The sequence below is a fragment of the Oncorhynchus mykiss genome, chromosome 20, assembly GCF_013265735.2.
Source record: "Oncorhynchus mykiss isolate Arlee chromosome 20, USDA_OmykA_1.1, whole genome shotgun sequence".
NCBI classification, from domain to species: Eukaryota; Metazoa; Chordata; class Actinopteri; order Salmoniformes; family Salmonidae; genus Oncorhynchus; species Oncorhynchus mykiss.
In genome coordinates this window covers 18,925,202-18,945,667 of record NC_048584.1, presented here as the reverse complement: position 1 = coordinate 18,945,667, position 20,466 = coordinate 18,925,202, and the positions used below count along the sequence as shown (strand labels likewise).

General features: G+C 41.6%; 1 protein-coding gene across 9 annotated transcripts in view; it reads left to right on the top strand.

Annotated features, from left to right (window-relative positions):
- The window catches only part of LOC110499157 (dnaJ homolog subfamily C member 7), a 113,798-nt gene that overhangs the window by 58,200 nt on the left and 35,132 nt on the right, over positions 1 to 20,466 (top strand). For 4 of the 9 annotated variants that reach the window (XM_036955924.1, XM_036955920.1, XM_036955917.1 and 1 more), the window contains exons 8-10: positions 17,560 to 17,648; positions 17,946 to 18,070; positions 18,932 to 19,045. In XM_036955924.1, the coding sequence (XP_036811819.1) occupies positions 17,996 to 18,070; positions 18,932 to 19,045 (189 nt within the window). In that variant the 5' untranslated portion in view covers positions 17,560 to 17,648; positions 17,946 to 17,995. Of the gene's footprint in view, positions 1 to 5,953; positions 6,081 to 16,801; positions 16,919 to 17,559; positions 17,649 to 17,945; positions 18,071 to 18,931; positions 19,194 to 20,466 lie in introns of those variants that run through there. The other 5 variants (XM_021576107.2, XM_036955922.1, XM_036955923.1 and 2 more) reach the window with 3 other exon arrangements.

Sequence of the window (20,466 nt, the reverse complement as noted above, 5' to 3'; positions counted from 1 at the left end):
TCCCAAACACACAACGAAGGAGTGGCTTCGTAAGAAGCATTTCAAGGTCCTGGAGTGGCCTAGCCAGTCTCCAGATCTCAACCCCATAGCATATCTTCGGAGGGAGTTGAAAGTCTGTGTTGCCCAGCAACAGCCCCAAAACATCACTGCTCTAGAGGAGATCTGCATGGAGGAATGTGGGCCGAAATACCAGCAACAGTGTGTGTGACAACCTTGTGAAGACTTACAGAAAACGTTTGACCTCTGTCATTGCCAACAAAAGGTATATAACAAAGTATTAAGAAACTTTTGTTATTGACCAAATACTTATTTTCCACCATAATTTGAAAATAAATTCATTAAAAATCCTACAATGTGATTGTCTGGATTTTTTTCTCCTCATTTTGTCTGTCATAGTTGAAGTGTACCTACGATGAAAATTACAGGTCTCATCTTTTTAAGTAGGAGAACTTGCACAATTGGTGGCTGACTAAATACGTTTTTGCCACACTCTATATACAGGGAGTACTGGTACAGAGCCAATGTGCAGTAGCACTGGTTAATCGAGGTAATGTACATGTAGGTAGAGTTATTAGTGACTATGCATAGATAATAACAGAGTAGCAGTGGTGTAAAGGGGGGGGGGGGGGGGGGGGGGGGGGGACAATGCAAATAGTCTGGGTAGCCATTTGATTAGATATTCAGGAGTCTTACGGCTTGGGGGTAGAAGTTGTTTAGAAGCCTCTTGGCCCAGTGATGTACTGGGCCGTACGTACTACCCTCTGTAGTGCCTTGCGGTCGGAGGCCGAGCTGTTGCCATATCAGGCAGTGATGCAACCAGCTCTCGATGGTGCACCTGTAGAACCTTTTGAGTATCTGAGGACCCATGCCAAATCTTTTCAGTCTCCTGAGGGGTAATAGGTTTTTCGCAACGGTCTTGGTGTGCTTTGACCATGTTAGTTTGTTGGTGATATGGACACCAAGGAACTTGATTTACTCTAAGGGTACTCGATTGGTGGAACGAATCACGCACATTCCTCCCTCCTCCTGCCCTACGCTCCCTGCAAACAAGGTATCTCATGCCACACTCTGTTAGGAAAACAGTTTTTTGCATGTCCACCTGTGAAAGGGTGTGAGACTCTTTTGGTTGGTAGGGTGTCCATGGCCTTCTCAGCTTTTTTCCTTGAGGAAAACATACTGCCGCCTTGTACATTTCAGCAGCCTATTTCTCTTTAGCTTTTGTTATTCTTTCTTTCCTCTTATGGCATTTATATGTCTTTGGGCCCACAACTTGAAAAGGGAACACCATTGAATGGGTGACTGGTGCTCTCCAATCTGAGTTTTTTTTCCCCCCCTGCCAAAGTCTGCATCTGAATTTTAAGAATATGGTATATTACTATTAGAATGAAAGGCTTGTAGGTGTGGAGGACAAGTTCCCTTAATTAGAATTAAGTTCATAAATAAATACACACATAGTGTATTCAGACCCCGTAACCTTATGTTACGTTACAGCCTTATTCTAAAATGAATTTAATTGTATTTTTTCCCCCTCATCATTCTACACACAACACCCAATAATGACAAAGCAAAAACAGGTTTTTAGAAATGTTTGCAAATTTAAAACAAAAACAAATATTGCATTTTAGATAAGTATTCAGACCCTTTACTCAGTTCTTTGTTGAAGCACCTTTGGCACTGAATACAGTGGCAGGGACATTCAGAGACTTGTCCCGAAGCTAATTCTGCATTGTCTTGGCTGTGTGTTTCGGTTTGTTGTCCTGTTGGAAGGTGAACCTTCACCCCAGTCTGAGGTCCTGAGCGCTCTGGAGCAGGATTTCATCAAGGATTTCTCTGTACTTTGCTCCATTCAGCTTTCCCTCGATCCTGACTAGTCTCCCAGTCCCTGCCACTGGAAAAACATCTCCACAGCATGATGCTGCCACCACCATGCTTCACCTTTGGGATTGTGCCAGGTTTGGCTGCAGAGATGGTTGTCCTTCTGGAAGGTTCTCCCATCTCCACATAGGAACTCTGGCGCTATGTCAGAGTGACCATCGGTTCTTGGTCACCTCTCTGACCAAGGCCCTTCTCCCCCGATTGCTCAGTTTGGCTGGGCGGCCAGCGCTAGGAAGAATCTTGGTGGTTTCAAACTTCTTCCATTTAAGAATGATGGAGGCCGCTGTGTTCTTGGGAACCTTCAATGTTGTAGAAATGTTTTGTTACCCTTCCCCAGATCTGTGCCTCGACACAATCCTGTCTCTGATCTCTACGGACAATTCCTTCAACCTCGTGGCTTGGTTTTTGCTCTGAAATGCACTGTCAACTGTGGGACCTTATATAGACAGCTGTGTGTGTGCCTTTCCAAATCATATCCAATCAATTGAATTTACCATGGGTGGACTACAATCAAGTGGTAGAAACATCTCAAGGATGATCAATGGAAACAGATGCACCTGAGGTCAATTTCTAGTCTCATGGCAAAGGGTCTGAATTACTTAGGTGAATAAGGTATTTCTGTTTATTTTCTTTTGCTAAAAATCTGTTTTCGCTTTGTGTGTAGATTGAGGATTTTTTTTATTTTTTAATCCCGTTTTAGAATAAGGCTGTAACGCAACAAAATGTGGAAAAGGTCAAGGGGCCTAAATACTTTCCAAATGCACTGTATACATATTTTACATTGTGTGCTGAAGGCATGGGTTTATTTTTTACACTGTCACACACACGAGCTGAAATGAAGGGGGATGCATAATTACTTTTCCCTGAAGGTGAGAAACGAGGTACAGCATAGAACTTCGATTGAAGACTTAAAATCATGCCTGACAAGACCAATGAAATCATAACGGTATCCTATTATTGTGTGGATACAGGAGTAGCCTATTCTTCAATAATGTAACTATGTGCTAGTATTATTTATCTAATTGATATATACAATTTTAAGTGTGGATGGGTACGATACTTAATTCAATGATTACCAGGTAGATACAGGAGTAGCCTATAGTCTACAATAACGTCATTGAATGTGCTTTAGTATAATTTATTTTATTGATGAATGAAATTGTAAATGGGGATGGGTAGGCTACTTCATTCAGTAAATACTGGATGTCTTGCTATCTCTGGGAGCATGTTCATGAAGGCTTTTCAGCTGTTGAACTATGGCAATGTCTAATTTCTAAATCAAGCTTTGTTTTTGTCAAGATGTGATTTGTATTAATGTATTTTTATTTAACCTTCAATTAACTTCACTGCAGCTGTTCAACCCACCACGCCCACTGCTCTCCCTCCACAAACACATCCTTTTCTCCTGTTCAACAAATTTGCCGGCACACTGAAAATGACTCTACTTACATACTCCTGTGGCCATCTCATTGAAACATGATCCACCCCAAGGCCTCAGCTGGACAGCTAGAATGAGAGAAATGTAAACAAGATGCTACAGTAGTGTGTGCGTACATAGAGTTCCAAGAAAAGACGTGTGATGTCCTTATGTATCAATGTTGAAATGCAATAAATGGAAGATGGCAAAGGAGATAGTGATGTGAGTGAGAGCATATGAAAATGAAGACCCCTTGGGATCTAAAATGAGTGTGGGGTGCCCTCGTGTCTCATTTTTATCCGTTTGAGGATGCTAGTCTGATGCTAGCTAGGTTCCAGGTTGAAGTATTTTTGGTTCCAGTAAGAACCCTGTTGGGTTCCAAATTGAACCCTCTGGAATGGAACCCAAAAGGGTTCTACCTAGACACAGAAGGGGTTCTACGTGGAACCAAACAGGGTTTTATGGGGACAGCAGAAGAATCTTTTTAGGTTCTAGATAGCACTTTTTTTTTCTGAATGTAGGGCTATATTGCAGTGTTGGTTCTGTGGTTCAGTTTTTTTTTTTTTTTATTACAGAAATTTTGGTGGTTAAAATAACCAACAATACTGTGAAACAGCTCCACTTTTAGCACATATTTGCAAGCCGGCAAAGTAGCCTTCTACTGTATGCATGCTGATGCATGTGTGATCACTCAATATTGACAGGACTGACAAAAAAATACATGCTCAATGCAATCAAGAAATGTACAAAACAATGAAGAAATTGACAAAAGTTGTAAATATTATGAAATAAAACAAAACTTGTTGATCAAGTGTAGCAGTTTGAATTTCATTAACATAAATTACCATAAATTAACATTGTAGATTATTTAAAAAACAGCATTAACGGTTCACATTTACTGGTGGGGATATAACAGGCCATGAGCATCTCTAGAGGATCTAGCAAGATAGTGAATCATTGCATCAACGACAGTATGACTACAGTATAATGGACATGTGTCAAACTTGCATTATTACGCAATTATTAAGAGACTAGATACAAATAGCTAATCCTGGCGACCAGTGTTCTAGCATTAATTTATTGAGGCAAGCAGATCAGCGATGTCAAGGTGGTACCCACGAATATGCTATGTGTATAGTGTAAATAACTACCAATAGACCTACTAAATTATAAGTGTTTAGTTCATCAAATAACTGTAAAACAAGGAATGCAGTTACTCCATTCAACTAATAGGATGCATTAGTCATGAAACAATTTACAGAAACAATTAGTATACATGAAATGTATGATACATTAAATAATAACACAGAGTAGCCTATATGACTATTACCATTAGGTTAAAACAATGTGGTAACATGTCTACAGTTCAAAATAATCTCTAAAAGAAAAATCTGTGTGTGTCAGATACACACAGCAGCTTGGTAGCAAGTTCTCAAAGTATGAACAAATTCACTGTCTTTTAACCAAATTCAAGCAGAAAATCATGCCCACCTGACTTAGCATTTCTTTGCACTTTACTAGTGAAAACAAAAGACAGGAAAACATGGCCAGATTCTAATCTAATCAACTCAATTTAAATGATAGGAGTGCAGCCTTGTTGCTCTCCAACAAACAAAATAACAGTTTTCTTTTAACAATAAATCCATAGCACTTGCAGAGCAAAATATATGAAAATTCATAGCTCTTCATGAACTCTTGAACAATCCAAACATGACAATTTAATTCACACAGTAACATTAATTTAGTTGATTCACGTTTTCATCTGTCTTCTCACCTTTCTTGGCGTCAGTGAACCCAGGACTTCCATGGAAACTTATCTTCTTAGAGATCCTCTGTGTCCAACGTAAAACACTAAATAATGCATGCAGAGCAGAATTAGGCCGAAACCCACTAATTATCCAAATCCAGAAAATAGACGTTAAATTCTACAACCACCTAAAATGAACAATACCCAAACCTTCCAAAACAAAGCCATCACCTACAGAGAAATTAACCTGGAGAAGAGCCCCCTAAGCAAGCTGGTCCTGGGTCTCTTCACAAACAGACCACAAAATGAGGTGCAAACTGAGCTGGACTTCCTAACCTTCTGCCAAATGTATGACCATATTAGAGACACATATTCCCCTCAGATTACACAGACACACAAAGAATTAGAAAACAAGTCAAATTTGGACAATCTCCCATAACTGGGTGAAATACCACAGTGTGCTATCATAGCAGCAAGATGTGTGACCTGCTGCCACAAGAAAAGGGCAACCAGTGAAGAACAAACACCATTGTAAATATAACCTATATTTATGTTTATTTTCCCTTTTGTACTATTTAGCTATTTGCTCATCGTTACAACACTGTGTATATACGTAAATATGACATTTGAAATGTCTTTATTATTTTGGAACTTTTGGAGGTGTAATGTTTACTGTTCATTTTTTGTTTATTTAACTTTTGTTTATTACATATTTCACTTGCTTTGGCAATGTAAACATATGTTTCCCATTCCAATAAAGCCCTTAAATTGAGAGGTATCAGTAGCTTCACCTGGCAGAATTCTGACCTGAATCACTCCACCACATACGCCTGTCTGAGGCTCTCAATCTATCCAATCACCGTTCGCATGCTGTTGACCAATGACGCGGAGGTATGTAGGCTGAAATACGCCCCTATGCGTGGCTTTGGCTGAACTCGTTGGGAAAAAAGACGGGTTCCTTTCAGAAAAAATGGCAGCTGTTGACGTCGACATGCAGACGGAACTAGAGCCACAAATAATTATTGACGCCGACATGGAGAGGTAGCTAAATATGCACTTTTTCATGAATGGTTGTGAAGAAAGTACCCTTTGTTATTTGATCGAAATCCGAGCATAATCGTCATTTCTACTTAGCGGGGCCTACCTGGCTAGCTAACTAACAGTAACGTTAGCTCGCTAACGTTAACTGTCTTTCACCAACTAACAAGGGTTAGGTAACGTTAGCTACAACTAACTAGCTAATCCAAGGGGCATTATCAACGGTCTCAAGTCTCCAGACAGAACGTTCCGGAAAGCAAACTATCCTAGCTAGTATTAGTTAACTATGCCATTTGTTAATTGCCAATACGAAGGAACGTTACTTTACAATGACTAAATTGGTTCGAGGTTCTACTAGTTTATCTAGCTAACGTTAATTGACTAAATCTGCAAACCACCCTGAACTGTGCTGTTCTATGTGTATCCTTTGTCACTGCATTTTTGCCACTCATGTTAGGTTGCCTATGGATTATCCTAGGAAGCAAAAAGTGGCCACCACATCTGACTAGAGGATAAAATCATGCTGAGGCCAGACGGAATGGCCCATTTCTCAGTCACGATGATAATGCCATCATAGTAGCTACTTGCCACACAAGTGTCAATAACTGAACTGTGTATATTGGTCTGCTCATTACATTTTTCAAATGAACGGATGTGGCCTTTTTTTTGCCTACTTAGCGTTGAGATCCAGTTATCAATGATCTTTGTGCACGCTAGTTAGCGACTTAGCATTTAAGTTTGGTTATCAAAAGAAACGATGTGGTTGCAAGATATCACGCTGTTAGTTTACATGGATGGGCCTAATGGAAGAAAGTGGATGTGGACAGTTTACCCAAACAAAATGACACCATGTTGACTAACCCCATTCAGTACAAATTTGCGCAACCGCGGCATTCAAACGAGACTGCAATGAAAACTAATAGGACTGTGTTGGCATCAAAATCTGGGTTGTGACCTACGTTTCTATTGACATGGTAATGGCCCGATAGTATTGGAGAAAAGTAAAAAAAAACTGCCCCCTCTGACGCTGTTAAATTGTGACGTGTCATGACGTACGTACGCATTATGCAACTCATTCTGTGTAGTACAGCCTCTCCACTAGGTGTAGCGCTTCTCTCGCAGTTTAAAAACAAGAAAGGGGCAGGGTAAGGCGGATACCTAGTCAATTGTACAACTGAATGCATTCATTTTTTGCATAATCGCTGCAAGCCACCATGACTCTCAAAAGCCGCGACAGCCGCTGTTTACTTCTGAAGATAACTTTAGTGCCGCCCTAAAAACCAGACTCTTAACTCGACAAACTTCAGATAGGTATGTAATGACACATTATATAAACTTGTAGTGTTTTAAATCAAATCAAAGTTTATTTGTCATGTGCGCTGAATACAACAGGTGTAGGTAGACCTTACAGCTTACTTGCAGGCTCTAACCAATAGTGGGGGAAAAAGGTGTGTGTGTGTGTGTGTGTGTGTAGGTATGTAAAGAAATAAAACAGGAAAAATACATTTGAAAATAAGAGTAGCAAGGCTATATACAGACACCGGTTAAGTGTTTTATTTACATCTGAGGTGATAAATTGGACAGGTCAGGTGAAAATAATGTTTCCCCATCTCCCGCTTTCCTTATCACGCAGTAGGTTTCGTTTCTCCACCCGCCATTTTTAAAAAGACCCAACAGAGCTCATTGCCTTCTTCAATCATGCAGAGACAGGCAGCATGACGGGCTTGTCATTGATTTTCCTGGAAAGGGTAGATATTGTGCTTTACAATGGTATTCATATTACAGTTGACCTGGAAGTATTACGTTTTTTGGGGCGTTAAAATAAGGTCAGTTGTACGTTATAGCATGATGTACAAAATATCGTTAGCTAACTATGTGGTAAGCCTTAGCAAGCTAGTTGCATTCGTTTTCGAGATGATCGATCTCTGTTGAGGGAGGAGCTGGTTTTAACAATTCTGAACACATTCCGTTTGTCAAAATAATGACGTATGTTCGCTAGCTGGACAGGCAAACGCCGCCAAATACTAAACTGTAAACCAATATAAACTTCTGTACTATCGCTGGGGATCATGTTATCCGTATCTAAGATGGTAGAAAACTGGTGACATCGAGAGACCTCCTTCCGACAAACTGCTATCAGGTAAAGTATTTTAAATGTATTTGTAATTTAGCTATTTAGCCATAGAAACGTGATGCATCAACACAAAGAGCACAGCAACCATAGTAATGTTGCTAATGTTTGCTAGATAGAACAAGTAGATCTGTTGCTAGCTAGTCGGAGTAAATACACTATATATCCAACAGTATGTGGACACCCCTTCAAATTAGTGTATTTGGCTATTTCAGCCACATCCATTGCTTACAGGTGTTTAAAATCGAGCACAGTCACGCATTCTCCATAGAGTGGCAGTAGAATGGCCTTACTGAAGAGCTCAGTGACTTTCAACGTGGCACCTTCGTAGGATGCCACCACAGATAGAACAATGGGACAGATATTTCACCAGATGTATAAATGTCAGGCATCCGGTTGGCATTCTGCACATTTTCTCATCTATGAAACGTTTGATCTCAATACAGTTTTCTGTTCCTAAAACTATAATCTTATGAACAGTGGACTACGTTTTGTAGACTTCACTCTTTGCAAAGTTTTTCAAAATCGTGTTGTTTAGGAGTGTAAAGGAGAATTGAGTTAATGCACACGCCTACTTCAGAGTAGGTGTTCCCTAACGGAAATATGCAGATGCACGCTAGAACGCGCCAATAGGATCTCGCTAGCTCGTGCTTGCTTCTGCCCTCCTCCTTGCTTGTTCTGCCCACTAGGCCTCATATGTTCCCATTGGAAACAACAGGCTGTGGTCTATCTTGGTATAGTTATAAAAACCTTTAATGCCACTTTTCCAACAAGTCATTTCGTCACATTTCTGCCCTGCTAGAGCTACTCCGGTCAACTGTAAGTGCTGTTATTGTGAAGTGGTAACGTCTAGGAGCAACAACAGCTCAGCCACAAAGTGGTAGGCTACACAAGCTCACAGAATGGGGCTGCTGAGTGCCTACGTAGTGTGTAACAATTGTCTGTCCTTGGTTGCAACACTCACTACCAAGTTCCAAACTGCCTCTGGAAGCAACGTTCGCACAATAACTGTTTGTCGGGAGCCTCACGAAATGGGTTTCCATAGCCGAGCAGCCACACACAAGCCTAAGCTCACCTTGCACAATGCCAAGTGTCAGCTGGAGTGATGTAAAGCTTGTCCCCATTGGACTCTGGAGCAGTGGAAACGTGTTCTCTAGCGTGATGAATCACTCTTCACCGTCTGGCAGTCCTACGGACTAATCTGGGTTTGGCGGATGCCAGGAGAACGCTACCTAACCGAATGCGTAGTGCCAACTGTAAAGTTCAGTGGAGGTAGAATAATAATGCCCTGGGGCTGTTCTTCATGGTTCGGGCTTGGCCTCTTAGTTCCAGGGAAGGGAAATCTTAACACTACAGCATACAATGACATTCTAGACGATTCTGTGCTTCCACCTTTGTGGCAACAATTTGGGGTAGGCTCTTTCATGTTTTAGCGTGACTTACATTTTTTTTTTTTTTTTTAACTAGGCAAGTCAATTAATAAGAACACATTCTTATTTTCAACACCGACCTAGGAACAGTGGGTTAACTGCCTTGATCAGGTGTAGAACAACATATTTTTACCTTGTCAGCTCGGGGATTTGATCGAGCAACCTTCCGGTTCTAGTCCAATGCTCTAACCACTAGGCTACCTGCTGCACAATGTCCCCGTGCCCAAAGCAAGGTCCATTCAGAAATGGTTTGTTGAGATCAGCGTGGAAGAACTTGATTGGCCTGCACAGAGCCCTGACCTCAACCCCATCGAAACACCTTTGGGATGAATTGTAACACTGACTGCGAGCCAGGCCTAATTGCCCAACATCAGTGCCTGACCTCTAATGCTCTTGTGGCTGAATGGAAGCAAGTTCTTGCAGGAATGTTCCAACATCCAACATAATGGAAAGCCTTCCCAGAAGAGTGGAGGCTGTTATAGTAGCAAAGGGGGGGACCAAGTCCATATTAATGCCCGTGATTTTGGAATCAGATGTTTGGCGAGCAGATGTCCACATACTTTGTGATGTAGTGTATGTTTATTACTAGCTAGCATGTCATTTGAGCGTTTTAGCTATCAGTTTATTCCAAGTAATAATTTAAGAGGACTGACCTGTAGGACAAGTAGTGTAAATCTAATACATTCAAAGGCAGGACCCACTAATTTAATTTATACTGACAAATAAGAAATGCCTCATTATCCCTGTCAATAGTTAGGATGACTGTCAGGATGTATTTTCTAGCTCACAAACTTCATTACTTTGCTGTGATTTATTTTATTCATTCAGGTCACTCACGTGATCTATTCAGCTCTCCTGTGTCCATCTCCCAGAGATCAACCAAGTGCTATTTACCAAGCATGGGCTGTAAGGAGAACCTTCCTGCTGCAGTTTGAACTAGCCCTGCTGTCACTATTTAGACATTGGGACCACGTATGCATTTGCCTGTTGTCTTTTCTTTTTGGGGTTGGTCTTAAACAATCTAGTGCATTTTTAGAGTTGAAGAACACCAACTACAGATGTGTGCCTGTTTGAACATCTCAGACTCAATTCACTGTGAATCAGTTTAACAGGTGACAGATTATTTTACTATTGTAACATGCATTGGGGAGAATTCAATTGTACCCGTCAGGAGCCCAGGCTTTTGCCATAGATGGTAGAGTTCTCATCTCTGGACCACACAAGACACAAGCTTTAGATTGCATTCCGCTAAGGCACTTGTCTGTCTACATCGGTCCGCTACATTGGTGACAAAGGTGGGATCCTTTCGATAGGGCCTGGGCGCACAAATGCTCCTAGAGAGGTGGGGGAAACTAAAGAGTGTGTTGATGACTCTTCTACAGTCTCTATCAGAGGCCCAGGCTTTTGGCATGCATGGTAAAAGCTTTTCATTTCTGGACTGTAAGATTGTACCCTCCATGGCACTAAATAGACATTGATTGGTAGGTTACACTATATTTAGATCATGGAAAACATGTCTCGCACTCAGTCATAGTTAGTAGTAGAATAATGAATGGATTGGCAAGATTTTGACACTGTCAACTTTAAAGGTTAATAATTTAAATATACTCGCATACACTGAACATTTTAGTATTTAAAACTCACATTTCCAAACTATAATCCTATTATTCTCCATGCCTTATGTTCCAATGCATCCTAGCATGGTATTGAGAAGCTGCTATTTGAGATTTCATCTTGTTTAGAAATGTAACTACGGTTTGTGAAGACCCTCCCACTCTGTCTGCCGAATTCTTTCTCTCTGCTCTTGTTATCCTTAATAGGATTGTTGGTGGGCGGAGCTGGGAGGGTTGTCAGCGAGATGGGACACACCTGGGCTCAGGTGTGTCCCGGGGATAAATACACCCCCACACATACATCGAGGAGACCATGTAGACATGCTGCTTTTTTTTTGTGGCATTTTGGGGCTTTGTTAGTTTATTTTGGCACCTCTCAATACCCCTCATTATCACCATCTATGCACTCATCCACTCGCTTACACTACTGATTACCCACACACCATTGTTACTTTATTTAATAAATATGTTTTTCTTTTATGCATTATGATGGGTTAATGCTAATTGAAATGCGCTTTGGTTGGTATTCACTGCTTAGTCTTATACGTGTTCTGTATAGTACCTTAGAGACGTATCAGTGATTTTGCTTGTCATCAAACAGGTGTGTTGCCTGGAAAATATGCCAGTAGGCCTAATACTAGTGTCGTTAAGTTAACTGGTAATTGTATTTTGTTTAGGAGAAAACAATTTGAGTGTTTTGATCAACTCTGTTCATGTTTTGATACTGCTGTCTTGAGTTGCGCTGTTTGCTAGGCCCAGTGTTGGCTGCCTTTGTTTATGTTTGTTTGGTAAACTTGCCACTGCATTGTATAATTGGTTGTGTGCTGCGTTGGAGAGAGGAACATTGGTTAGTTTCCAGTCCCCTGCCCAGGCTGGAAACTCTTGCTCTACTTGCTGTTGGGACATTTGTCTGAAGAGGTGAGTACATTCTGATGTGTACCTCAATGGGAGATTTGGATAGGATAAGTGCCATTTGCTCCCCGGAGCCATAGCCCTGTTAGTCTTTTGGCGACGAGTTTCAATTTGGAATACGTTGGGCATAGTTAGTTATTTTGTTAGCTATTTTTGTGTGGGGTCCGTGGACCGATCAGTTGTCTCAGGGGGCACATCTGTTGCTCGGGGTGGAATCTGCCATTTTGCTGCCCCTCCCCCTTTCTAGCGGGCTACAGTGCGTAATTACCCACCGCGAATCCGCACGAAAACTAAACTAGGGTTGAGCTGTTGTAGGATTTGGTGAAGCGCCTTGTACAATACCAATACACACCTCTTTCAGGGGTTTTTATTTTTACTATTTTCTACCTTGTAGAATAATAGTGAAGACATCACAACTATGAAATAACACACATGGAATCATGCAGTAACCAAAAAAGTGTTAAAATCAAAATATATTTTTACCCTTTGCCTTGACAGCTTTGCACATTCTTTGCATTCTCTCAACCAGCTTCACCTGGAATGCTTTTCCAACAGTCTTGAAGGAGTTCCCACATATGCTGAGCACTTGTTGGCTGTGTTTTCTAAACTCTGCGGTCCGACTCATCTCAAATTTGCACTAAAGGACCGATTTCCACCGGTCTAATGTCCATTGCATTTGTTTCTTGGCCCATGCAAGTCTCTTCTTATTGGTGTCCTTTAGTATTTTTTTTGCAGCAATTGACCATAAAGGCCTGATTCACGCAGTCTCCTCTGAACAGGTGATGTTGAGATGTGTCTGTTACTTGAATCCTGAAGCATTTATTTGGGCTGCAATTTCTGAGGGTGGTAACTCTAAAGAACGTATCCTCTGCAGCAGCGGTAACTCTGGGTCTTCTATTCCTGTGGCGGTCCTCATGAGTGCCAGTTTCATCATAGCGCTTGGTGGTTTTTGTGACGGCACTTGAAGAAATGTTCAAAGTTCTTTAAAGTAATGATGGACTGTTTCTTTGCTTATTTGAGCTGTTCTTGCCATTACGGAATATGGCCTTACCCTTACCATGTCACAACACAACTGATTTGCTCAAATGCGTTATGACGGAAAGAAATTCCACAAATTAACTTTTAACAAGACACCTCAGTCGGGGACTCTCCAGCCATCTCCCGGTTTCGCTGCAATGGCCTCTCCGTCTGTTAGCCCTAGTAGTCTTTCTTCTGAACAGCAGAAATAACTGCTTCTGTTACAGCTTGAGCATAGTCGTGTTAAGGACTTGGAATTTAAATGGGATTTGTAGCGCGTTGATCGTGTTAAGCATGATAAGGAATTGGAATTCAAATAGGATTTGTAGTGCGCTGATTGTGTTAAGCATGACAAGGAATTGGAATTTAGAGTATTTGGTGCTCGCTAAAATCAAGCTGCTACGAGTGGTTAGAATTGGTTAGGGAAGGAAAGTTCTCGAGAGTTTGCTTATGTAATGTGACCCTGATTCACCTTTCGATTCCTCTTTCGTTCCTGCCCCGGACACACTTGATATTGTTGGAAACTTACAGCTGTTGCCAAAATTTAATGAAAGGACCCTGACACATTCTTTTCATTGTTAGAGTAAGTTTCTAGCACTAGGAGTTGACCTGATTCTAATCACACTTTAATGTTGCTGTGTGTGTTGACTGGTAAAGCACAGGAAACATATTCAGCACTTTGGTGTAGCCAATGTTGTCAGTTATGAGGTCAATGGCTGTTACAGATTTACGAATTGGTTCCTGATGCTTACTGCCAACAATTTAGAACTTTAAAAAGGGATGATAAACAAACAGCCTCATGTTGAATTTGAGCTAAAGTTATCTTCACAGTTTAATCGCAGGTGTTCCTCTGTGGTTAAGACTTTCTATGGGCTGTGTGATCTGATTATGCTAGAACAATTTAAGGACACAAACGCAGATCAATTAACAAACGAAAAGTGAAGACTGTCTCTGAAGCTGAGGTTTTGGCGGACGAGTATGTTTTGACTCAAATAAGTGGCTTTGCAGAGCCCTGTATTCGGATTGAGTGGGGGCGTTTGGAGAGATTTGAGCCTCGACCAACGAGACACTCTGGTTCACGGGCAGAGCTTCATTCATCTAGAGTTGAGCCTGGCTCCCATGGTAAAGCTGACTTCAGTCAAGTGACATTACTGTCAGGGTTCAGGTCATTGAAAAAACAAATGTCCTGTTCTCTCTAAGGGTAAATTCAGTACTGGCGCTAACGTTAAACCTAAGCCTACGGCGATGGAAGCGCCAGTCTCACATCCGTTCACTCCGGTCACTTCGTCTTATGCCCAGGTGCATGTTAAAGTCCCAGTTGACCCAAATGATTTACCTTTCATTACATAGGGTTTTGTGTGTCTGTTAGGAAGTAACGTGCCAGTGTAGATCTTGAGGGACACAGGTGGCTGAGTTGTTTGTTAGTCTGTTACCTTTCTTTGCTGAGACTGATTCAGGGAATCGTGTTTCAATTAGGGGAATCGGGTCGAACACTCATTTCCATTGCGTAAACTGATGTTGGATTCTGAACTGGTGAAAGGCTCCCGAGTGGCGCAGCAGTCTAAGGCACTGCATCACATCCAGCCGTGATTGGGAGTCCCATAGGACGGCGCACAAATGGCCCAGGGCGTCCGGGTTTGGCCGGGGTAAAATAAGAATTCGTTCTTAACTGACTTGCCTAGTTAATAAAAAAATAATTGTACGTGCATGGTGAGGATGTCCTGACGATTGCGTACTGCAGGGTAGATTGAAAAATGTAGAGTCACTGGGTGTTTTGGATAGCCGCCTTGCTCATCTACCTGCTGATAGGCAAGACGAGTTGGTCGGTCTTATTCTGAGTTTTCCAATTATTATTTTTTTCTTCTGATATGCCTAAACGTACAAACTTAATACAACATAATGTTAGGGATGCGGACCCCATCCGTCAGTGGTTCTATAGTTTCTCCAGAGAAATGTCGTTTTCTGGATGCTGGAGAATGATATTGCAGAGCCTTCTTTTTCCTGCTGGGGTTCTCCCTGTATCTTGGTCAGTAAACCGGATGGGACAAACCGATTTTGTACAGATTCATTCATTTCCTCTTCCTTAGATGGAGGACTGCGTTAATCAGGTTGAGAAGCAAAGTTTGTGAACAAGTTTGACATGTTAAAGGTCAATTGGCAGGTGTAGGGCATCTGAATTCTCTGCCTTTTATTACGCCCTCCGGTCTGTACTCATATTCGGTTATTAGTTTCGGCCTGTAATGCACCTGCCACTTTTCAGCACCTTATGGATTGGGTTTTCTCCCGTATTCAAGCCTTGTTCGACCACCTGGCTGTGGGTTGCCTCACTATCAACTTGGCAGAGTGAGTTTGCTCAGATGATGTTTACGTACCTTGGTAAGGTGGTTGGGAAGGGTGAAGTGCGTCCTGTTCAGGCTAAAGTGATAGCTGTTGATGATTTTCGACCGTCAATTACTAATAAAGAACTAAATGCGTTTCTTGGGAATGATTGGTTATCGTAGTTTCTGTAGGAACTTCTCTACCGTAGTCGCTCCCCTGACAGATTTGCTGAAAGCTAATGCGTTTTACGTCTGGTTTCCTGTAAGCAGACTTTTGATGTGAAGAGTTTGCTTACCTCCAGTCCGTTGCTGGCTGCTCCTGGCGTGGATTTGTCATTGACCTTGCAGGTAGATGCGAGTCACTGCAAGTGCAGTCCTGCTGTAAGCAGATGTGTCCGGTGTTGAGGCCCGTTGGTTTCTTTTCCAAGAAGTTTGACCGTTATCAGTTATCACTACTCCGTGGTGGTAATAGAAGCTCTAGCACTCACTTGGGTGCTGCAAGACTTCAAGGTGTATGTCGGGTGTAGTACCAAATGTGGTCTACACCAACCATAACCCTCTCACCTTCTTGATGTCTGTCTCCTGACCAGAGAATAATGTTCTTACAGGCATTCCATCTCAGTGTGTGGCACATCTGGGGGTCTGATAATATTGTTGATGATGCTCTCTCGTGCGCACTGTTCCTGAACGCATCTGGTTCTGGTTACGTGGACATGTGATTTCTCATGCGTGTAGTCCCTGAGTGTTGTGACGTATGCTTTTTGTCCACGTAACCTGGAAACTGTATTTTATGTTATCTTGTCGCTCCTGTCATCTGTTCCCTGCTGTCCTCGTTTTTTTAATTCCTCTTAAAGATTGCTGAGGTCTGGGGAGAATGAGGTTGGCTTGGGCAGTGGGGTAGCTGGGTAGCTTTAACCAGGGCAATATGTTTTATTATTTTGATATCTTTTTTGGTTGGTGTGGTCCCTGGGGGGGGTTCTCCCACACTCTGACAAATTATTTCTCTGCTCTTGTTTTCCCTAATAGAATGTTTGTGGGTGGAGCTGGGAGGGTCGTCTGCGAGATGGGACACACCTTGGCTCAGATGTGTCCTGGCAATAAATACTTTCCCCCATACTTCGAGGAGACTCTCCGTGCGGACATGTTGTTTTTGTTGGGGCATTTTGGGACTTTGTTAATTTATTTTGGCACCTCTCAACACCCCTCATCACCATCAATGCTAACACCATTGTTACTTGTATATAAGTTACTTTATTTAATAAATATATTTGTTAATTCTTTCTTTGTCGTCTCTTTGTTACAGGCAGGTGCCTGTAAGGTTTCCCTTGCAGTGGCTGGCACGGTTGCATTTGTGTCACAAATCCCATTCAAGTCATGTGACTGTTATTAGCATTTCTTTCGCATCATGTTCAAATCAGCTGTAAGTGACTGAGCGTAACAATCAATTTTTAGGTGCTTTTGGATAATTTGGACAGGATGTGCGGAAAGTGCTAACAAATTCTAAAATGTTAGCATTTGGAAACAGTGCCAGGCAAACCAAAGCATGGATTGCTTGTCCATAAACTCAGGGGCACAACTTTAAATTGGGACGGAGGGGACAGTTGCTAAATTGCTGCTATAGCCAATCGAGTAGACTACACATCCCCTAGTAGTAGGCCTATGTCTTAATGATATATTTATTCAATCCCCTTCCTTCATTGGTTTTGCTCCAGTGCCTTCTATGTCCTCACACTGGGCCAGTTGTTTCTGTTTGTTCCAATCAGGTAACATGCCAAGTGTGCTTTCCCGTTTGGTACACTGAGCCAATTCATTCACATAGGTCAAAATGTGTTTGTTACGAGATCCCCTGGCTGCTATGCACAAATAGATTGCCTCTGAATATTTTTGCTGACATCAAAATACCACCTAGCAAGTAAAGAGGATTTGTCAATAGATTTTCCCCTGCTTAACTGGCTTAAGCGTAATTGTATATCAGTTACTGCTGAATTGTAGGTAACGTCATGATAATTGTTTTTCGTGCATAGCCTGAATGCTCCATTTGTTTCTTTTGTTTTCTCTTAGGGAGGCTGAGGGCTTCAAAGATCAAGGAAATGCTTTCTACGTCAAGAAGGATTATTCTGAGGCATTTAACTACTACACAAAGGCCATTGGTGAGAATGCAACCCTAGCTTTGAACCCTAGTTTAGTAACAACATGCTAGGCCATAGCGTAGAGGGCAACTGTGTAGGGACATTTTTTTTTTAAGGATTCTCAAATGATATTTCTTATTTAACTGGATCGTTAGAGCCAATTCTCATTGACGACTAGTTTGAAAATTCAGCGAATACTATTTTATTTCAGTTTCCAGACATGCTGATATGTTTCTCTGGAATTATAGACTGTTGTTTCAAGGTGATTGATTACAGGCGTGACTATTGAGAATATGGTTCCCTTTTTGTTTTTGTCAGATGCATGTCCTAAAAACGCCAGTTACTATGGAAACCGGGCGGCCACTCTCATGATGCTGTGCCGCTTCCGAGAGGCCCTGGTGGACTCCCAACGGGCCGTGCGGCTGGACGACTGTTTCATGAAGGTCAGAGTTCAGCCTGCTTGCTTCCGTGGCGTCATTGTAGAATTGGGAGTCGAGCATAGGGTTGTCGCGATACCAGTATTACAATACCACATTTTTTTTTTTTTGTATTTTTTAGCTAGCATGCCTGGCAGTCTGTGCTGCTAATGACAGGACTGGTGGCGAAAGTTATACAATAACACTGGTTGCAGTTATTGTCTGTGCCTGTCATTCAAGCCATGTGCTGATATTGTGATTAGGATGTTACTAGCTAGAACGAGTAGTGACTCAAATGAGTGCGGCAAGCATAAACGTTGTATCGCTTACCATACAGATTTGAAATATCTAGCCAATACATTTTGTATTGAATAACATTGCTTGTGAACTAAAGTGCTGCAATGATTTGAGACTTAGGCTTTGGTTAAAGATCAGTACAAATGCTTTAAAATTTTGATGATAGCTTAGACTTTCGAGAAGAGCGATGACTATCTGGTGATGATTCGGATATAACGTTGTCATCTCGCTGCCTGTTCTTAAAGCGGCAGTACAACATTACAAGTGCAATTTCATATTTACATTGACACTACGTTTATTAATTCAGCCAGGGCATCTACCTACTGTACACCGCATATTGTCCCTCCCATAGAGATCCTATTAAAGTATTCACATTTTTCACATTCATATTAAAAACTATTTTTGGGCAGATATGTTGTTAATTGGCACATTTTTCAACCTCTTAAACTGGTATTGGATCCAGATATCCGATATCAGTTGGGCTCTAATCACAATGCTGGTATCGTGAGAACCCTATGTGGAGCACACCAAACCTTTGTCGTCCTCCAGCAGCTTTAACCAAGAAGTATCTTTCCACCCACTGCACCACAGGGCCATCTGCGAGAGGGCAAGTGTCACTTGTCTCTGGGCAACGCCATGGCAGCCAGCCGCTGCTTTCAGAAGGTCCTGGAACTGGAGCCCAGCAACAGCCAGGCGCAGCAGGAGGTGGGTCCAAGTGACCTTGATTACTTTAAATGATCTAGGATTATTAGACAAATACTTATACATGCATACCAATATCTTCCCTCTTGTTTTCCCATTGAACATTTACCTTCACTTGACCTACTTAAAAAATAATTGTGTTAAAGGCCAAGTGCTGTCAATGTGATTTTTCTGTTTTTATATATATTTCCACACAGAGGTTGGAATAATACTGTGAAATTACAAACATTATGATAATGCCTTTTTATTGTAAGAGCTGTTTGCAAAAAAACGCCTGAAAATTCAGCCTGTTTTGGTGGAATGGACTTTTTGGCCTACCTGGTGACATCACCAGCTGGTCAATTAGTTAATAGTAGGGCTGTGGATTTTGAGGGTCATGGATTTTGGATTATGATAATTGGCCAGACAAATAAATGCAGTCACTGTAATATAATTGTTTTGACATACAGTTGAAGTCAGAAGTTTACATACACCTTAGCCAAATACATTTAAACTCAGTTTTTCACAATTCCTGACATTTAATCCTAGTAAATATTCAGTTAGTTAGGATCACCACTTTATTTTAAGAATGTGAAATGTCCGAATAATAGTAGTGATTCATTTCAGCTTTTATTTCTTTCATCACATTCCCGGTGGGTCAAAAGTTTACATACACGCAATTAGTATTTGGTAGCATTGCCTTTAAATTGTTTAACTTGGGTCAAATGTTTTGGGAAGCATTCCACAAGCTTCCCACAATAAGTTGGGTGAATTTTGTCCCATTCCTCCTGACAGAGCTGGTGTAACTGAGTCCGTTTTGTAGGTCTCCTTGCTCGCACACGCTTTTTCAGTTCTGCCCACAAATGTTCTATAGGATTGAAGTCAGGGCTTTGTGATGGCCACTCCAATACCTTGACTTTGTTGTCCTTAAGCCATTTTGCCACAACTTTGGAAGTATGCTTGCGGTCATTTTCCATTTGGAACACCCATTTGCAACCAAGCTTTAACCTCCTGACTGATGTGCTGAGATAATGCTTCAATATATCAACATAATTGACCTTCCTGATGATAGCATCTATTTTGTGAGGTGCACCAGTCCCTCCTGCAGCCCCACAACATGATGCTGCCACCTCCGTGATTCATGGTTGGGATGGTGTTCTTCGGCTTGCAAGCATCCCCCCTTTTCCTCCAAACATAACGATGGTCATTATGGCCAAACAGTTCTATTTTTGTTTCATCAGACCAGAGGACATTTCTCCAAAAAGTACGATCTTTGTCCCCATGTACAGTTGCAAACCATAGTCTGGCTTTTATATGACGGTTATGGAGCAGTTTCTTCTTCCTTGCTGAGCGGCCTTTCAGGTTATGTCGATATAGATTTTGTTTTACTGTGGATATAAATAATTTTGTACCCGTTTCCTCCAGCATCTTCACACGGTCCTTTG